The 17,803-nt window shown below is 57.7% G+C and overlaps 1 protein-coding gene across 2 annotated transcripts in view; it reads right to left on the bottom strand.

Moving 5' to 3' along the window:
• Window positions 1-17,803, bottom strand: part of SLC35F3 (solute carrier family 35 member F3) — a 59,799-nt gene that overhangs the window by 13,369 nt on the left and 28,627 nt on the right. For both annotated transcript variants that reach the window (XM_079763744.1, XM_079763743.1), the window contains exon 3: window positions 7,499-7,826. In XM_079763744.1, the coding sequence (XP_079619870.1) occupies window positions 7,499-7,826 (328 nt within the window). The remainder of the gene's footprint in view (window positions 1-7,498; window positions 7,827-17,803) is intronic.

Raw genomic sequence — 17,803 nt, forward strand, 5'->3', positions numbered from 1 at the left:
ATGTCCGGGCCTTCTCCCCCGCGTCTGTCATCTCACAACCCTCACGTGAGTTAGGGTTCAGGACTCCCCTCTCAATACGTGAACAAGGCCAGGCTCCAGGGCAGGGGTCCTCAAACTTTTTAAACAGGGGGCCAGTTCACTGTCCCTCAGACCATTGGAGGGCCGGACTATAGTTTAAAAAAAAACTATGAACAAATTCCTATGCACACTGCACAGATCTTATTTTGAAGTAAAAAAACAAAACGGCAAAAACACCCGCATGTGGCCCGCGGGCCGTAGCTTGGGGACGCCTGGGCTAGGTTACGAGACCTGCCCATCGAACCCAGATAGCTGAACTCCATATCCCCCAAGCCCCAGTTTAATCCCCAGCCTAGGCCGGTTCGACTTCACCACCCACACCCCACACCCCAAACCCAAACCCCAAACCGCAAACGTAGGACACTGGGATCCAAGACCCAAACCTCCGTCCCGTGGGCTCCCGGGGACCCTGAGCGGGACGCACAGAGCACGCGTGACCTTTTCCTTCATCCCAGACGCCCTTCCTGAACCGGTAGCTGAATGACAGAGGGACGCCTCGCTCCTTCGGTCTAAACTGGTGGAGTTGTTTTAGGGTTTTTCTCTCCAAGTGAGAAGAAGATGCTGGAGAAGGAACAGGTGACGTTTCGCCTTGAACCCCCACCGCAGCCTCCCCCAGAACGTGTGGGCGCACCGGGCACTCGTTATCAACTCAGAGCCCCGGTCGTCCGGGCAGAAGGCGCCCGCAAGTCTAGACACAAGCCTGGAACCCACACCTGACCCAGCCCCCGGGGAGTTCCTGGGCACACCACGCCCCGGGAGCTGCCACCACCGTGGCCAGCCAGCCCTGGAGGGCCTGCCCGGAGTCCTGAGAACGTTCCATCACACCATCCCCACGACCTCCCAGGAGACGGGGCTTCCACCATCTCAAGGTCAAACGCCGACGCCTGCCCTACTTACCGACACTACGTTTCCTTCTCCAACGTCTCCTCCAACAAGACCCCCAACTACGGCCGTGCAATCTGTCTCAACCAGAGGGGGCTGGGTGAACCCGGCTTTGTCCTGGAGCTGTGATTTCACTAGGCAAGGAGGTTCGCATCGGAACAAAGACCTCCCTGAACACAGCAGCCGGACTGACAGAAAAACCACCGCCCGCGAAGAAAAACAGTCCCGCTCTGCCTAGATCAGAGCCCGCACAACTTGAGGAGACGGCTCTGTGCGAGGCAGCGGCCTGGCCAGAAGCTTTGCCCAGCATGCATCTGGCTTATAGTTTCTTTCTTTCTTCTTCTTTCTTTTTCATATATGTCCTTTCTTTTTATTGATTTCAAAGAGGAAGGCAGAGGGGGTGAGAGAGAGAAACATCAGTGATGAGAGAGAATCATGGATCAGCTGCCTCCTGCACGCCCCCTACTGGGGATCGAGCCCGCAACCCAGGCATGTGCCCTTGGCCGGAATCGAACCCGGGACCCTTCAGTCTGCAGGCTGATGCTCTATCCATTGAGCCACACCAGCCAGGGCTCCCACTCGCTATTTTAAACACATGATTCTGTTCCTGCTGCCCATCTCCAACCCAGCTGGCACCGCGCCCCCACGGGCTGGCTAGGATCCCGCCTGCTGCCTCCAGCTCTTGAGTCAGTCTTTCAAACTGTAACGCCTCTGGAAACACAGCGTCCTTCAAACACTTCTAAACGGTAGCCTAGGCCAACCAGGGGACCCGTCGCGAAGATGGGGGGTGACATTCCCCCTGCCGCCGAGGCGGGGGTACGGGCGGCGCCAGGCCTCTCCCACCTGCTCGGAGCAGTTTCACTTTCTGTCCCCAGTCCGCGTGCTGCCGCCTCCCCCCAGCAGGGGTGGTGTTAGCCGTTCTTGCCATGTTCTCCCTCAAAACCGCCCAAAAAGTCCCTGTGTCTTTCGGGAGGAGGCCCAGATCCTCTTGGCGTGTCTGTGTCCTTACTTGGCCCTCGGCTTCGGTGTGCGCCCCTCCGGCGTTTTCTGTCCCCTCGGAGCTGATCGGACAGCGTCTTGGATGGTCACACGCTGCCCGGGTGCCCCTCACGCTTTCTGCTTGCTTTTTTTTTTTTAAATATATTTTATTGATTTTTTTACAGAGAGGAAGGGAGAGGGATAGAGAGTTAGAAACATCGGTGAGAGAGAAACATCGGTTCAGCTGCCTACTGAGGATGTGCCCGCAACCAAGGTACATGCCCTTGACCGGAATCGAACCCGGGACCCTTCAGTCCGCAGGCCGACGCTCTGTCCACTGAGCCACACCGGTCAGGGCATGATGCATTTCTTTTTGACGATATAATATCCTTCAACCATTTGCTCTGCTCCGATCCCACGAACAGGTACCTACTGCTTTTCGTTTCTTGCTTATTCTCCTAGGGATTTTTAATGTACAGGCAAGGAATGCAAACATCTATTCTCTTTGTTTTTAAAAAGGTACAACGAGCAGCGTATTTTGCTTTTTTCACTGAACAATAGTTCTTGGAGACATTTCCTTGTCATTGCATGTGGTCTATCATCTCCCTATTTATCTATCATCTACCTACCTGTCTGTCTGTCTGTCTGTCTGTCTGTCTAGCTATGTAATCTGCCAGCGCTTTGGGTGTTTTCCTTAAACGGATATGGTTTCACTAGGAAACTGTAAGATGTCAACCATCACACCTTTTTGGTGATGCGGGATACGAGAGATAAAAATTTAAAGTAAAACATAGGGCGTCAAGTGCTATCCGAAGAGCACAGAAGGTTCTAGTAGCTGAAACTTCTTCAGATCATCCTGTTATACCAGGGATTGTCAGCTCATTTCATTTCCTGGCACACGGACACTGATGACTGAAATTCTGTGGCACACCAAAAAGTATATTATTTTTTGCCGATCTGACAAAGAGAGAGAGAGAGAGAGAGAGAGAGAGAGAGAGAGAGAGAGAGATCACTTTGATTCATTCACGTGCCTCACGGTGTGAGACACCACGTGTGTCAGATGCCAAAGCTCTCCGTGCCTCAGGGCTGCTGCGGGGCGTCTTGGTGAATTCTACATGCCAGTGAGGTACATGTTCGTAACACACGTCGGCGCCCCACCCATGTTCTGGTGTGTTTCTACATGCCAGTTAGGTACATGTTCCTGACACGCATGTACGTAACGGCTCTCCCCCGCCCCCCCCGAGGCTTCCCGGCAGACAGCTGATCCTCTGGAACTGTGCGTCCCTGGACGGACGGCTCTTTTTACAGGGAGGCCTGGTCCACTTCCCAACATGAAGGTTCTGGTGTTTTCGTTGGGATCCCATTAAGTCCCGAAAGGAACGCGGGGAGGATTGGCACTTTGATGTTGTTGAGTCTAAGGAGAATTTAACGTTCTCTTCACAGCGGCCCCATAAAACCCTGCTGTTTATGACGAGGGACTGAACATGGTTTTGGTGGAGCTTATAAATGGGCTCTTCTCTTTCCTATCCTTCCTATGGGGTTGTTACTCCCACGGCTCCCTCGGACGGACTCCTGTGAGCCGGGGGGCGTGCCTCCGTCCCTCCTCTCTAAGGCAGGTCTGCTTAGCCTCACCCGCCCCCCAGAAAGGATTCTGCCAAATGCAAATGCCCTCATATCCCTCCGTCCACCCTCAGCGTCATCCTCTCTGCTCCCCCCACCGGGGAGGAGACGTCTTTACTGGGAAACATGGGCATTGTCTGGGCTTAAACACACCAGCTGTCACCCGACTCTCACAAAACCGGACCCTCAAAAAGAACCCCGCACATCCGAAAGACCAACACCCCAACACTAATTCATAATGAAATATGAACCAGCCTGCCCCCTTCTTTGGTGGGTACTTAAAGACTTTCTTTCTTTTTTAAAAATACATTTGTATTGATTTCAGAGAGGAAGAAAGAGGGAAGGAGAGGGAGAGAGAAACATCCATGATGAGAGAGATTCGATCGGCTGCCTCCTGCACGCCCCCTCCTGGGGATGGAGCCCGCAACCCAGGCATGTGCCCCGAACAGGTATCGAACCGAGACCTCCTGGTTCACACCTCGATGTTCAACCACTGAGCCACAATGTCACGGCTTAAAGCCTTTCTTGGGAAAAACTCCCATCCTTCCCCCAAAACCCAAGAGAAACAAGTAGCCAATGCTGCCACGAAATGGTTCTGACGCCGAGTTCCTGCGGCAAGGGAGCTGTAGCTCCCAGTGCTTTTAATTTATGTGGTTGTAAATGAATAATGTACGCGTGATTGAGAGGAGCTCATTAAATGCGCGTGTCATAAAGCGAGGCACTTAGGAAGAGCGAGGAAGGATCCCCAGGTGCTCCCGCGTGTTACAGGGAGGACGTACATCACTTGGTGTCTGCTCTGCTGAACGCAGACAACGCCGAGGAGGAGAAGGCAGCGACGGTAATTCTACTTCACAAAAGGCCCAGGAAGACCGAGCATGGGATTCGTACAGACGTCACCACACGAGGCTTCTTCTGGCCCATCTGACTTTTGCCTGCTGTGACCCACTCGACTCGAAGGAACGGGATCGGGGTGGCGGCCATCCAGCCAACAGGCCCTTTCCATGCCTGAGAGTGGCCCAGGCCCAGGCCCAGGCTCAGGCCCCACGAATAGCGGGGTGTCTCTCAGGGTACGATGACCTAGGCTGGAAAACACACCTGCAATTTCCCCGGGACCCTCAGCGGCAGAGCCTAACCCGCTCAGCCCCCGACCTGCAGGGGGGTGCAGCGGTCGCCAACCTTTCGGACCCCACGGACCAGCCGTGGTCTGCGGGCCACCGGCTGGCGGCCGCTGGTTTAGGGGCCTGGCCCGCGGGTGTCTGGGCAGGGGGCCCAGCCGGCTCTGGCTCGTGCTCGGAGGAGATAAAATGTCTTTGGTGACTCTGTGAAGCACTCAGCCTAGGCCCGTGGTCGGCAAACTGCGGCTCGCGAGCCACATGCGGCTCTTTGGCCCCTTGAGGGTGGCTCTTCCACAAAACACCACGGCCTGGGCGAGTCTGTGTTGAAGAAGTGGCGTTAGAAGAAGTTTAAGTTTAAAAAATGTGGCTCTCCAAAGGAATTTCAATCGTTGTCCTGTTGCTATTTGGCTCTGTTGACTAATGAGTTTGCCGACCCCTGGCAGAGGCGCTTTGTAGAGAAGAGGAATTGGTCTGATTTTGCTTTAAAAACCAGGCACGGTCACGTCCAGCGATTGCGTGTCCCCCAGGCCGGCCCTCAGTTCCCGAGCGGAGGTCGGCCCGTGAGGAATATAATGAAGGAACGTAGGTGAAAAGGGCAAATGCCCGAAAGTCCCTTTGCTCTGTGGCCCCCTTAGAAAAAAAAATAGCTCAGCCCGGCTGGCGTGGCTCCGTGGTTGAGCGTTGACCTAGGAACCAGGGGGTCACAGTTCGATTCCCGGTCAGGGCACATGCCCGGGTTGCGGGCTCCATCCCCAGTGTGGGGCGTGCGGGAGGCAGCCGATCCATGATTCTCTCTCATCATGGATGTTTCTCTCGCTCTCTCTCTCCTCCCTTCCTCTCTGACATCAATAACAACATATATATATTTTTTAAAAAGGGCCCATACGCCCACTGTCAGCCCTTTGTTCGAGCAGCAGCAGCAGATCCAGCCCTTGTGAAGAAAGGCGGAACTCCTCGTTACACATTAAGCTCGCTTAGGGCCACTTCACTGTAAAACACACCGAGGACGGAGCACGTGCTTTTCTCTGTGGCTCCAAGCAGCCCGTTACGGCCCTTTGGCCTGAGGGCGGTCTGGGGCCCTCTCACCGCTGCTAACCCTCTTAGTTCCTGCAGCCTGGGCCTGGCCGCTGTTCGGAGGAGGTGCACTGCGTGTCTCTCTAGCAACTTCTGGCTCAGCTGACACTGAGCCTGCCCAGGCCGGCTCGGTTCCGGTCCTGGTTCCGGTTCTGGTTCCGGTTCCTGGCCTCCGGAAGCCACTCTGAACCCTGGGAGGCTAAGCGAGCCCCACCAGGGCCCTTGTTGTAAGAGCAGTGCTCTGACTACACCTTTCCTTTAAAAAAAATACTTTTTTATTGATTTCAGAGAGGAAGGGAGAGGGAGAGAGAGAGACATCCATGATGAGAGAGAATCATGGATGGGCTGCCTCCTGCATGCCCCACCCTGGGGATGGAGCCCACAACCCGGGCGTGTGCCCTGACGGGGAATCGAACGGTGACCTCCTGGTTCCTAGGTCGAGTGAGGATGGCTTCACCCTTCTGTTAATTTACTAAGAACCATGAACTGTACTCCTTCAACAAGTGAGGTTTTTAAAAATATATTTTGATTTATTTCAGATAGGAAGGGAGAGGCAGAGAGATAGAAACATTAATGATGAGAGAGAATCATTGATCGCTGCCTCCTGCACGCCCCACATTGGGGATGGAGCCCACAACCCGGGCATGTGCCCTGACCGGGAATCGAACCCTGACCTCCTGGTTCCTAGGATGATGCTCAACCCCTGACCCATGCCGGGCAGCCTCTCTTTGAAGGGACAGCAAACCAGTGGACTCCATATGAGAAAATAAAGTCAGTGAAGGCCAGACCCGGCTTTGAGTGTGACAGTCACATGCAGGGTGTTCAGACGCGCGCGAGGGGGGCGCCTGGGTTGGGAGGGGAATGAGTCATGGGGTCCTTGCGAGGGACAGATCTGAGCCACGGAGAGCCACCGCCACCCGGCTCCGCCCGCTCCCCATCCCGAGGAGCACGCTGGAGCCAAAGAGCGCCCCACTCCCACCCTCTCTGGGCACCTGCCCTCGGCTATTTTTATTTATTTTGAAATATATGTTTATGGACTCCCGAGAGGGAGGGAGAGGGAGGGAGAGAGAAACATCCATGATGAGAGAGAATCAGCCATCGGCTGCCTCCTGCACGCCCCCTATGTGCCCTGACCGGGAATCGAACCGTGACCTCCTGGTTCCTAGGTGGATGCTCAACCCCTGAGCCACACCAGCCGGGCATGCTCTAGGCCAGCGGCCGCCAATCTTTCGGACCTCACGGACCACCAGTGGTCTGCAGACAAGCGATTGGCGCCCGCTGCTCTAGGCCATTTTATTTTTTTATTTTTTAAAAAAATATATATTTTATTGATTTTTTACAGAGAGGAAGGGAGAGGGAGTGAGAGAAACATCGATGAGAGAGAACCATCCATCCGCTGCCTCCTGCACACCTCCCACTGGGGATGTGCCCGCAACTAAGGCACATGCCCTCGACCGGAATCGAACCTGGGACCCTTGAGTCCGCAGGCCGACGCTCTATCCACGGAGCCAACCCGGTTAGGGCCTCTAGGCCATTTTAGAAGATGCCGCCTGCCCCTCCTGCTTCATATAAAGGAGCTCCCAGGCTGGGGGTAGTGGGGGAGGGGTGGCTGGAGGTGGAAGTTCACCATCCCGGGGCGGGGGTTACGGGGAGAGAATCGGCCCGTCCCACTAAGACACCGGGGGACCCCTGACTTGTCCGGTCTGCCCCAGCCCTGCCCCAGGAGCCCCCGCCGAGGGAGAGAGACCCACCTGTACCGCTGCCTCACCGACGGCCGCTCCGGGGCCCGGCACGCGTGGCCCACGTAGTAGAGCGGGAAGAACAGGCAGTTCCAGGAGGTGGCGAACCAGGTCAGGGTGAAGGGCGCGTCGAAGGTGCGGAAGGTGCGCTTGGCGAGCTGCGTGGTGCCGGCCCAGGAGGCGCACACGCTCAGCGCCACCGCCAGCCCCCAGCCCAGCTTGCGCAGCCGCGGCCCCGAGCAGCAGCGGCAGCAGCGGCGGCTCCCGCGCCCGGCCTCCGACCCCCCCGCCGCCGCCGGGGCCTCCGCGGGGGCCGGGCCGTCCCGGGGGCGCTCCTCCCCTGTGGAGAGAAGGCACTCAGGTTAGGGGGGGCTCCAGGTCTTCCCCGCGCCCAGATCGGGGCACCCACCTCACCCACGGCCACGGCCAAGGCCCAGGCCCAGGCCGGACACCCCGGGAAGGGGAGGGACAGGGTGTGTGGAGGCAGCTGTTTGAAGCAAAACAGACCCAGGAGGACACGGGAGGGTCTTTGGCAGCTTCCTGAACCGACACTTAAATAGAAGTTGCCTCCCTAACTGGTGTGGCTCAGTGGATAGAGTGTCGGCCTGCAGACTGAAGGGTCCCGGGTTCGATTCCGGTCAAGGGCATGTACCTTGGTTGCAGGCACATCCCCAGTAGGGGGTGTGCAGGAGGCAGCTGGTCGATGTTTCTCTCTCATCGATGTTTCTAGCTCTCTATCCCTCTCCCTTCCTCTCTGTGAAAAAATCAATAAAATATATTAAAAAAATAAATAAAATAAAATATATTTAAAAAAAAAGAAGTTGCCATCACCCGGCCGACCTGTGGGCGTGGCTCCGTGGTTGAGCATTGACCTAGGAACCAGGAGGTCACGGTTCGATTCCCGGTCAGGACACAGGCCCGGGTTGCGGGCTCCATCCCCAGTGTGGGGTGTGCAGGAGGCAGCCGATCCATGATTCTCTCTCATCATGGATGTTTCTCTCTCTCTCCCCCTCTCCCTTCCTCTCTGAGATCAATAAAAATATATTTTAAAAAAGAGAGACGTTTTCTTTGGAGTTCCTAATCTGCAGAACCTTGACCCCCACGTGTGGCCCACGGGCAGCAGCATCACCCCCACCACCCCGACCCCAGCTTGTTGGAAATCAATGCATCATCTTGGGCCCCACCCACCACCCCAGACCCCGAATCTGTATCCCAACAGGTGACCTGTGTGTGCGGCCTTGGCCTTGGGAAGACCCCCCCTCCCCCACCCAGGACACACAGACGGCTGGAGGGGCAGTGCGTAGCCTGCGTGGGCTCCGGGTGCTGCTGTGCTCCTGGGCCTGGGTCGGGGCGGTGCCCGGGGCTGGGTTCCCACCTGAGGAGGCCTCACGCCTGGACCTCTGAAAGCTCCCGGGACCTGCCCTGAAGCCCTTCCCTGTCTGGCACTTAAAGGCACAGATACCAAGATTCTCGGCCTGGTGCATAGGCCGGCGCTAACCACTGAGCAACGCTGGCTGGGCTCCCTCGTCTCTCTCTTTTTTAAAAAAATCCGCACCTGAGGATATTTTCCCATTGATTTTTTTTTTATTTTTTTATTTTTTTAAACATCGATGAGAGAGAAACATCGATCAGCGGCCTCCTGCACACCCCCTACTGGGGATGTGCCTGCAACCAAGGTACATGCCCGTGACTGGAATTGAACCTGGGACCCTTCAGTCCGCAGGCCAAACAGGCTAGGGCCCATTGATTTTTAGAGAGAGGGAAACACAGAGAGAAGTATCGATGGCAGAGAAACATATCGATGGGTTGCCTCCTGCATGCGCCCCGACCAGGGCCCGGGGCCAGGGAGGAGCCTGCCACCGAGGTGCGTGCCCCTTGACCGGAATCGAACCCGGGACACCCTTCCGTCCCCAGGCCGACGCTCTATCCACTGAACCACACCAGCCAGGGCCCTCTGATCTCTGTATTTGCTCTCACTGGCTTCCTGCCGATGGCCGGCCTTCACCCCACTCGGGAGCGTTACTTAGAAACCGCGGCGGGCAGCTGGCGCTGGGGAAGGCCGGGGCCGCGCACCCCGGAGCGAGCGTGTGACTTCTGGAAACAGGCCCGCAGCCCGGGGCAGGCTCCGCGGCGCCCCGTTCCCACAGACCGCGGCCCGGCGGCTCAGGCGTTCTTTTCCACTGTTTGCTTTTCATTCAGGACTGTGTGCGTCCCGGTCAGCTGGAAACTTAAACAGAGCTGAGCCTCCCGTCGGGGGGATCACGGGCAGATGGGGACTTTCCTGGTGGCCTGGCACCAGGCCCGCAGCCCGGGGGCCCACGGCGCTAGGAGGCTGCCCCACTCAGGGGTGGGGGGTGGGGGGTGCAGGCAGGGAGGACAGAATACACGGGGGTCAAACCTACTCTATTTTTTAAAAACTTAAGAAAGCTTTAAGTAGCGTTAACAACCTGAAACCAAGGGTTGCATAGCATGCTTTCTGGAACGTACTAACTCTACGAGGCAAAATCTTGATTCAGGACCGTCTGTTTGCCCGGCCGGCGTGATTCAGTGGTTGAGCATTGACCTATGAACCAGGAGGTCAGGGTTCGATTCCCGGTCAGGGCACGTGCCCGGGTTGTGGGCTCGATTCCCAGTGTGGGGCGTGCAGGAGGCAGCCGATCCATGATTCTCTCTCATCATTAATGTTTCCCTCTCTCTCTCCCTCTACCTTCCTCTCTGAAATAAATAAAAATATATTTTTAAAAACCTCCCTTGTTGGAGGAGTCCAGTTCGTGGTTCTTAGTAAATGAACAGGAGGGCGGAGCCAGCCTCACGAGCCCGTCGTCGAACATCCTGTCACTTCAGGATGAGCCTCATGCCCGTCTGCAATCACGCCCGATGCCTACCCCCAGCTCCCCGCCACCACCAATCTGGTCTCTGCCTCTGCAGGTCGGCTACTCTGGGTACTCACAGACCACACAGACCTTTGCACCTGCTTCTTCCACTTCTCATAACGGCACTGGGGTTCACCCTCCGTGTAGCCTGTGCCACTCATTCTTTTTTCTTTTTAATATGTTTTTATCTACTTATTTTTTTAGAGAGAGAGGTAGGACAGGGAGCAAGAAAGGATAGACACATCGGTAAGAGAGAACCATCCATCGGCTGCCTCCTGCACGCCCCCTACTGGGGATCGAGCCCGCTACCCACGTAGGTGCCCTTGACCAGGAATCAAACCAGCGAGCTCTTAGTTCGTGGGTCGATGCTCAACCACTGAGCCGCCCTGGCTGGGCGGTGCCCGTCATTCCGCGTGGCGGACCAGCCTGCCCTGTGTGCAGCCATTCGTCACCGGAGGGACACGTGTGTTGCGTCCAGGTTCCGGCTCCTGCGAATCATGCCGCCAGGAAGCCTCACGTACACGTCTTGGTGTGACGTGTATGTTTTCATCTCTCGTGGGCGGACCAGTGAGGTTTTGGGGGCCTCTCATCCAACCAAGATGTATCGGCACCTCCTGCTGTGGGACATGAGGCAGACAGTGTACCCCAAGAGGACCCGGCTGATGCTGCTCTGGGACCGAGAGGCCCCCCCCCCCCCCACTTTTTATCCAGGCCTGCCCGGGGGAAGCGGGCCAGAGGGACCATTTCCCATGTGTATTGATCGACGAGGCGAAAGCCCATTCGGGACGAGCTTTTGTGAAATGAGGAGCGTGGGAGACGGTTTTTGTTCACGGCCGTTTTGTTTATCCCATCCACTCACTTAAATCCTTGCTCAGTGAGTTTGTGTGCGATGTGTGTGTGCGTGTGTGCGTGTGTGTGTGTGTAAGCCGTGGTTTGCAGGCAAAAGGGCTTGCAGGCCCTGGACGCCCCATGCAATCCTCATTTCCCATGACCTGTTGCTCCACCTGCCCCCACCAGGCCACCTGCCGGGATCCTGGACTTTGGGTCAGAAATTCTCCCCGTAGGCCCCAGTCACCCCCGGACGAGCACTGTCCCGGGGAAAGAATGGAAACCACAGATACCAACGCGGTTTGGATGCTGACCCCAAGCTGAGCTGCTGGCCTCACGGGAGTCAGGGCTTTACAAGAGGACGGACGGCACAGGGGCCCTCCCCCGCCCCCCCCCCCCCCCCCCGCCCCGCACACGCCAGGGGCAGCCCGGGCCCTGCGGGCAGCGGGGCGGCCTCGGCCGGAGCCGGCTCCCTGGAGCGGAGCAGGGGCACCGAGCAGCGGTCCCCCCGGCGGCTGGGCCATTGCGCCATGTATCCCGAAGCACAGAGCACTGGTTTCTGGAATACACCTGCGGCGGCCGCGTGTGCAGGAGGCGGGACTAAACCTGCTGGTCAAGGACCGAGGCGCGGTCTGCCTTAGGGGTCAGACTGTCCTCCTCGGGGTCACACCTGCCCGGCCAAGCCCTCTGCACCCATGGGGGGATGTGGGGTGTGTGTGTGAGCTTTTCTGTGGAAGCTCCGGCCAGCCCCAGCCCAGGCCAAGAGGCCGCGTTCTGCACCGCCCCTTGCACCGCCCCGTCCCCTGAGGGTCCTGTCCCGACCCCAGTGGCTTCCTGCGGCTAAAGGTCCGTAAAGTAAGTCTCCACGGCTGGCTCTCCCCTCCTGCTCCGATACCAAACCCCACCTGTACATGTGTGCCTCTGCCTGCACACACACACACACACACAGGTGCACATGCACAAACACACAAGTACAGGCACACACATCTCCAGGTGCACACACACATACACAAGCAGGCACACGCACACATACACACACACACACATACACATGCACATAGAAATTCCAACATGCATAGGTGCGCACACACACTAGCACACCGCAGGAACACACACATACACCTGCACACACAAACACAATGCACACAGGCACGCATGCACACACATCTGTACACACAGACACGTGCATGCAACACACACACGCACACATGCACACACAAGCCCACACGTGCATCGGCACAGGCACGCACACACACAAACGGGCACACGCAGCCCCATTTCTCAGGGGTCCCGGCTCACGCCCTCGAGCTCTGCTGCTAAGTGACGTACTAGGCGGGTGCCATGTCTCTGCCGACAGCCAGGGCGAGGCCGGCCTCCCCCCCTTTCCTCTCAGGAGAGCGAGGGCTGGCTCCCGTCCGACGGCTCGTCAGCTCCGGGGAGCAGGGACTGACACGCGAGCCCCGACCCGCCGCCGGCCTCCCTCCCTCTACACGCCTCCCTCCCTCTACACGCCTCCCTCCCTCTACACGCCTCCCCGAGTCACACGAGGTCTTCACCGCCGAGAACGCATCCCTCGCCAGAAAGGCTTTTAGGGGTGACATCTCTCCTGGCTCTCCCCCGGGTCTGAGCCTCCCCCGCGCCCGCCCCTCCACCCCCCGCCCCCCCCAGGCAGGCAGCGCCACGGCCCACCTCCCGCGAAGGCGGCCAGCTCAGGTCCTTGGCTTCCCTCCCGCGTCCCCACACGTCCGTGTCTCTGCCCGTCATCCATTCCCGCTTTTCAAGGCCAACCACCCCCTCTCCCCCTCCCCCGGGCCGTGGCTGCATCATCACCCTCCTTTCGGGCAACCCCAGGCTTGTCCGGGAACAGCCTCCGGCCTCCGTGTACAGAAACACCGGCTCCGGAAACATCCCTGCCGTGCCCGGGAACCGAACCGTGACCTCCTGGTTCATAGGCTGCCGTTCAACCACTGAGCCGCCGCCGCCGGGCAGGGGCCGTCTGGCCAGGTGCATAGCAGGCAAGGAGGTGGTGAAGGCGGGGTGACAAGTCAGGTGAGAGAGAGATGGCCAGGGGGCGGGGGGCGGGGGGCGGGGGGCGATGAATGGATGAGCACTAAATCCTGATGGCCACGTGCAGGGGGAGGGACTGGGGAGCAGAAGGCGGAGAAGTCCGACCCTTGTAAGCAGACAGCCTCCCTCGTAGGCAGCACAGAAACTTCCAGAAGGCCTGGTCGGCGTGGCTCAGTGGTTGAGCGTCGACCTATGAACCAGGAGGTCACGGTTCGATTCCTGGTCAGGGCATATGCCCCGGTTGCAGGCTCCATCCAGTGTGGGGCGTGCAGGAGGCAGCCGATCGATGATTCTCTCTCATCACTGATGTTTCTCTCTCTCTCCCTCTCCTTCTCCCTTCCTCTCTGAAATCAATAAAAATATATTTTTTAAAAAAAAGAGCCCTAACCCTGGCTGGTGTGGCTCAGTGGATAGAGCGTCGCCCTGCGGACTGAAGGGTCCCAGGTTCGATTCCGGCCAAGGGCATGTACCTTGGTTGCGGGCATATCCCCAGTAGGGGGTGTGCAGGAGGCAGCTGATCGATGTTTCTCTCTCATCGATGTTTCTGACTCTCTATCCCTCTCCCTTCCTCTCTGTAAAAAATCAATAAAATACATTAAAAAAAAAAAAAGAGGGACATACTGGCATCCCCATCTGCACAGGAGAGAAGGGCTGCTCACAGAGCTGGAATCACTAGCCACAGGGACTGGTTGAGCGCGAGCCGAGGGCACCACCTCCCGTCCACCTGACCCCACAGCCCTCCTTTCTCCACAGGCGACCTGCCGCCGGCCTCCGGGGGGGTTTATTGTACTGCTCCCAACTACCGATTCCTACCGAATGCCATGTTATTGAACACTAGAGGCCCGGTGCATGAAATTCATGCATGGGTAGGGTCCCCAGGCCTGGCCGGCGATCAGGGCTGATGGGGGCCTTCCGGCTGCCAGCTGTGGCCTTCCTTCGTTCCGCGCCGCCCCCTGGTGGTCAGCGCACGTCACAGCGAGCGAGTGGTCTCCTGAAGGAACTGCCACAGGGACAATTTGCATATTAGGCTTTTCTATATATAGATGGGAATACAGACGATCCCAGGAAATACTACTCTGCGAGGATGTGTCGCTGGTTAATATCCAGTGTCTGTGCTCGGTGGGACAGCCAGCAAGAGGACATGAAAACAAGAGTGGCTGTCAGAGAGGGCATGCCATCCACCCGGCTGGAACCACGGCTCAAGCCTCAAGCCCCATCGAAGGCCCAGCGGGAGGGCAGTCTCCTCCAAGTACCCCGGCCGGGCCTGTGCACCCCACCACTCCTGCCCAAACAGCCCCTCCCCTCCCTCTGCACCTGGCAAGTCTCACCTCAGCTGCTATGCCTCTACCTCAGAAGGCCGCCTCCTCAGGGAAGCCTCCTCAGATTGCTCAATGACCAGTGTCCCTGGGACATTTTGTTTTCAGCTCGGAACCAGACCATACGACCTGTATTAGACAACTGATTTACCTATGTGCAGTAGATAACTAATCTATCTCTTATGTACCAGGTAACTAGTCTACCTATATACACTAGATAGCTAACCTATCTCTTATGTACTAGATAACTAATCTACCTATATGCACTAGATAGCTAGTCTATCTCTTATGTACTAGATAACTAGTCTACCTATATACACTAGATAGATAGCTAATCTATCTCTTATGTACTAGGTAACTGTCTATCTATATGCACTAGATAGCTAATCTATCTCTTATGTACTAGATAATAATCTACCTATATGAACTAGGTAGCTAATCTACCTATATACACTAGATAGCTAACCTACCTATATTACTGGATAACTAATCTACCTATATGCACTAGATAGCTAATCTATATACATTACTAGATAACTCAGTGGTCAGCAAACTGCAGCTTGCAAGCCACCTGCGGCTCTTTGGCCCCTTGAGTGTGGCTCTTCCACAAAATATCATGGCCTGGGCGAGTCTATTTTGAAGAAGTGGCATTAGAAGAAGTTTAAGTTTAAAATATTTGGCTCTCAAAAGAAATTGCAATCGTTGTCCTGTTGAGATTTGGCTCTGTTGACTAATGAGTTTGCCGACCACTGAGATAACTAATCTAGCCACAAGCACTAGATAACTAACCTATCTAAATGTACTTGATAACTAATCTATCTAAATGCACCAGACAGCTAATCTATATTACTAGATAACTCATCTATCTATATGTTCTAGATAATAATCTACCTATATGCACTAGATAACTAATCTATCTATATTACTAGATGACTAATCTAGCCACATGCACTAGATAACTCATCTATCTAAATGCACTAGATAGCTAACCTATGTATATGTACTAGATAAGTAACCTGCCTCTAACTACTAGATAACTAATCACCTATGCACTTTCCCCCACTAGCCTGAAACGTCCTTAAGAGAATGGAGCCGATATTGTTCATCCCTGCAACCCCACGGCCTCGCTCAGTCCACGAAGGACACGGAGTGGGGCCCGGTGAGGTGCGTGCTGGGTAAATGACGTCACCCTGCCCACCTCCCACGCCGGGGTCCCACCACGCAGCACATCTCCTAGCGTAGGTTTACGTGTCCCGCAGGCGGGTGCCTCCCCGCGTCCCCTTGTTAGAAACACGCCGCACGCTAATCCACACACAGACAGCCGCCGCGTGGGGACCCCCGCGCCCTGCGCCTCCGCGGCCCAACAAGATGAGTCAACACTCCCCAACAGGCATGCGAGATGCAAATAGCTCCAACACATACACCCGGAGCCAAACCGAACCAAAACAACGAGGGGAGAGAACAAATCAAAAATCAACCCCCTCACGACAGAACAGGAAGAGACGGAGGGAAGTGGTTGCGAGGCAGTGCAAAACCATGCTCTGATCGGCCAGCCCCGGGGGCCAATCCGGCTTCACCAGCAGCCACGCCTCCCTTCCGGGCCTCACCGTCCTCATCTGTAGGATGGGCACACGGCACGAGGAGGCCACAGGCAGACACTGCCCGGCCACCTCCGGCCAGCTCTCCCTGCCTTCAGGCTCCTGGCAACAGGTGAGAGCTCTCCGGGGAAAGCCATGTGTGCAGGTGCCGAGCCACGTGTGCAGGTGCTGAGCCACGTGTGCAGGTGCCGAGCCACGTGTGCAGGTGCTGAGCCCCGCCGGCAGTCCCAGGAGCAGGCAGGCGCGGGGCCACCCGCACACGGCTCGCTCGGGGTTCCTAGCTCAGGGTCCCAGGACCTTCACCGAGGGGTCTGCTTTCTTTCTTTCTTTTTTTTAAAAAAATCTATTTTTATTGATTTCAGAGAGGGAGAGAGAGAGAGAAACATCCTTGATGAGGGAGCATCATGGATCAGCTGCCTCCTGCATGCCCTGCCCTGGGGATCGAGCCCGCAACCCGGGCATGTGCCCTTGACCGGGAATCGAGCCGTGACCTCCTGGTTCCTAGGTCGACGCTCAACCCCTGAGCCACGCCGGCCGGGCCTGAGGGGTCTGCGTTCTGCTCTCCACTCACCGGCTGGCCCTTCCTGGCCCTCGCCCGCCCGGACAACCTGGCCAGCTCTCTCATCCCACCTCTGCCTCCTGGGAGGGGAGCAAGGGCTGAGTGGGGAGGAGGGGGGGTCTCTCTGTGCTCCCTCCTCCCTCCACACCGGAGAGCGAGCTCCCCGCACTCAGGCAGGTGGCTGCTGGGCCTGAGTAAGGCTCGCTCTCCTGGTCCCTGCTCCACAGGGACTGCTTGTCCCCGGCAGCTGGGGCTGGGGGGTCACCGCACAGGTCACAGCTCAGCTCAGCCTGCGCAGCCACTGGGCCTCTCCCGGCTGAGCAACACCTGGCTCTGCGTGGGGCAGGCGATGCTCCAAACCGGGGACCAGGGACGCCCGTGTGTGTGTGTGTGTGTGTGTGTGTGTGTGTGTGTGTGTGTGAGCGTGGGGGACAGGGGCTAGTGTCTGGGCGAGCCCCTCCTGCCCAGCTGCCCAGTGAGTGCCCAGGCCAGGCCGGGAAGGAGCCGAGGCCGCGCCAGATGTGCCAGATGTGCGGGGGGCCCTGCACCAAGGAGCTGCGCGCGGTGAGGCGCACCCCGGCCGGCCGCCTGCGGACCTCGCTGCAGCTCAGGGCGCGGGGAGCTGCGAGGTGCCGCCTCCGCAGGCAGCTGCACTGCGGGGATGCTTCCCCCCCTCCCGGGGAGCTGGAAGCCCCCCCCCCAGGCCTGGCGGGGAAAGGAAAAGGGGCGACCCCGCTGGGGGGGGCAGACCCCCGCCCCCGCCCGCGCCCCTACCTTCCACTTTGGTGAGGGTCAGCACCGGACTGTTGCAGGCGCTGAGCGGGGCCACCCGGGCGGAATGCTTCTTCATGGTGAGCCGTCCGCCTGCGGGAGCCGCGACCGCCTACATCCTGGGGCCGGCCGAGCGCCCCGGGTGCCCGCGGCCTCCACCCTGCAGGCCCTGCCGGCGGCCCGCGCTCCCGTCCCCGGCCCGTCGTCCCCGCGCTCACTGCGGCCGCCCCGGCCCCGCCGAGCGCATCTTCCCGGCTGGCCCGCCGCTCCGCTCCGCGCTCCAGGCGCGCACGCCTCCCGCCTGG

The sequence above is a fragment of the Cnephaeus nilssonii genome (assembly GCF_951640355.1).
Source record: "Cnephaeus nilssonii genome assembly, chromosome: 23".
Classification (NCBI taxonomy): Eukaryota; Metazoa; Chordata; class Mammalia; order Chiroptera; family Vespertilionidae; genus Cnephaeus; species Cnephaeus nilssonii.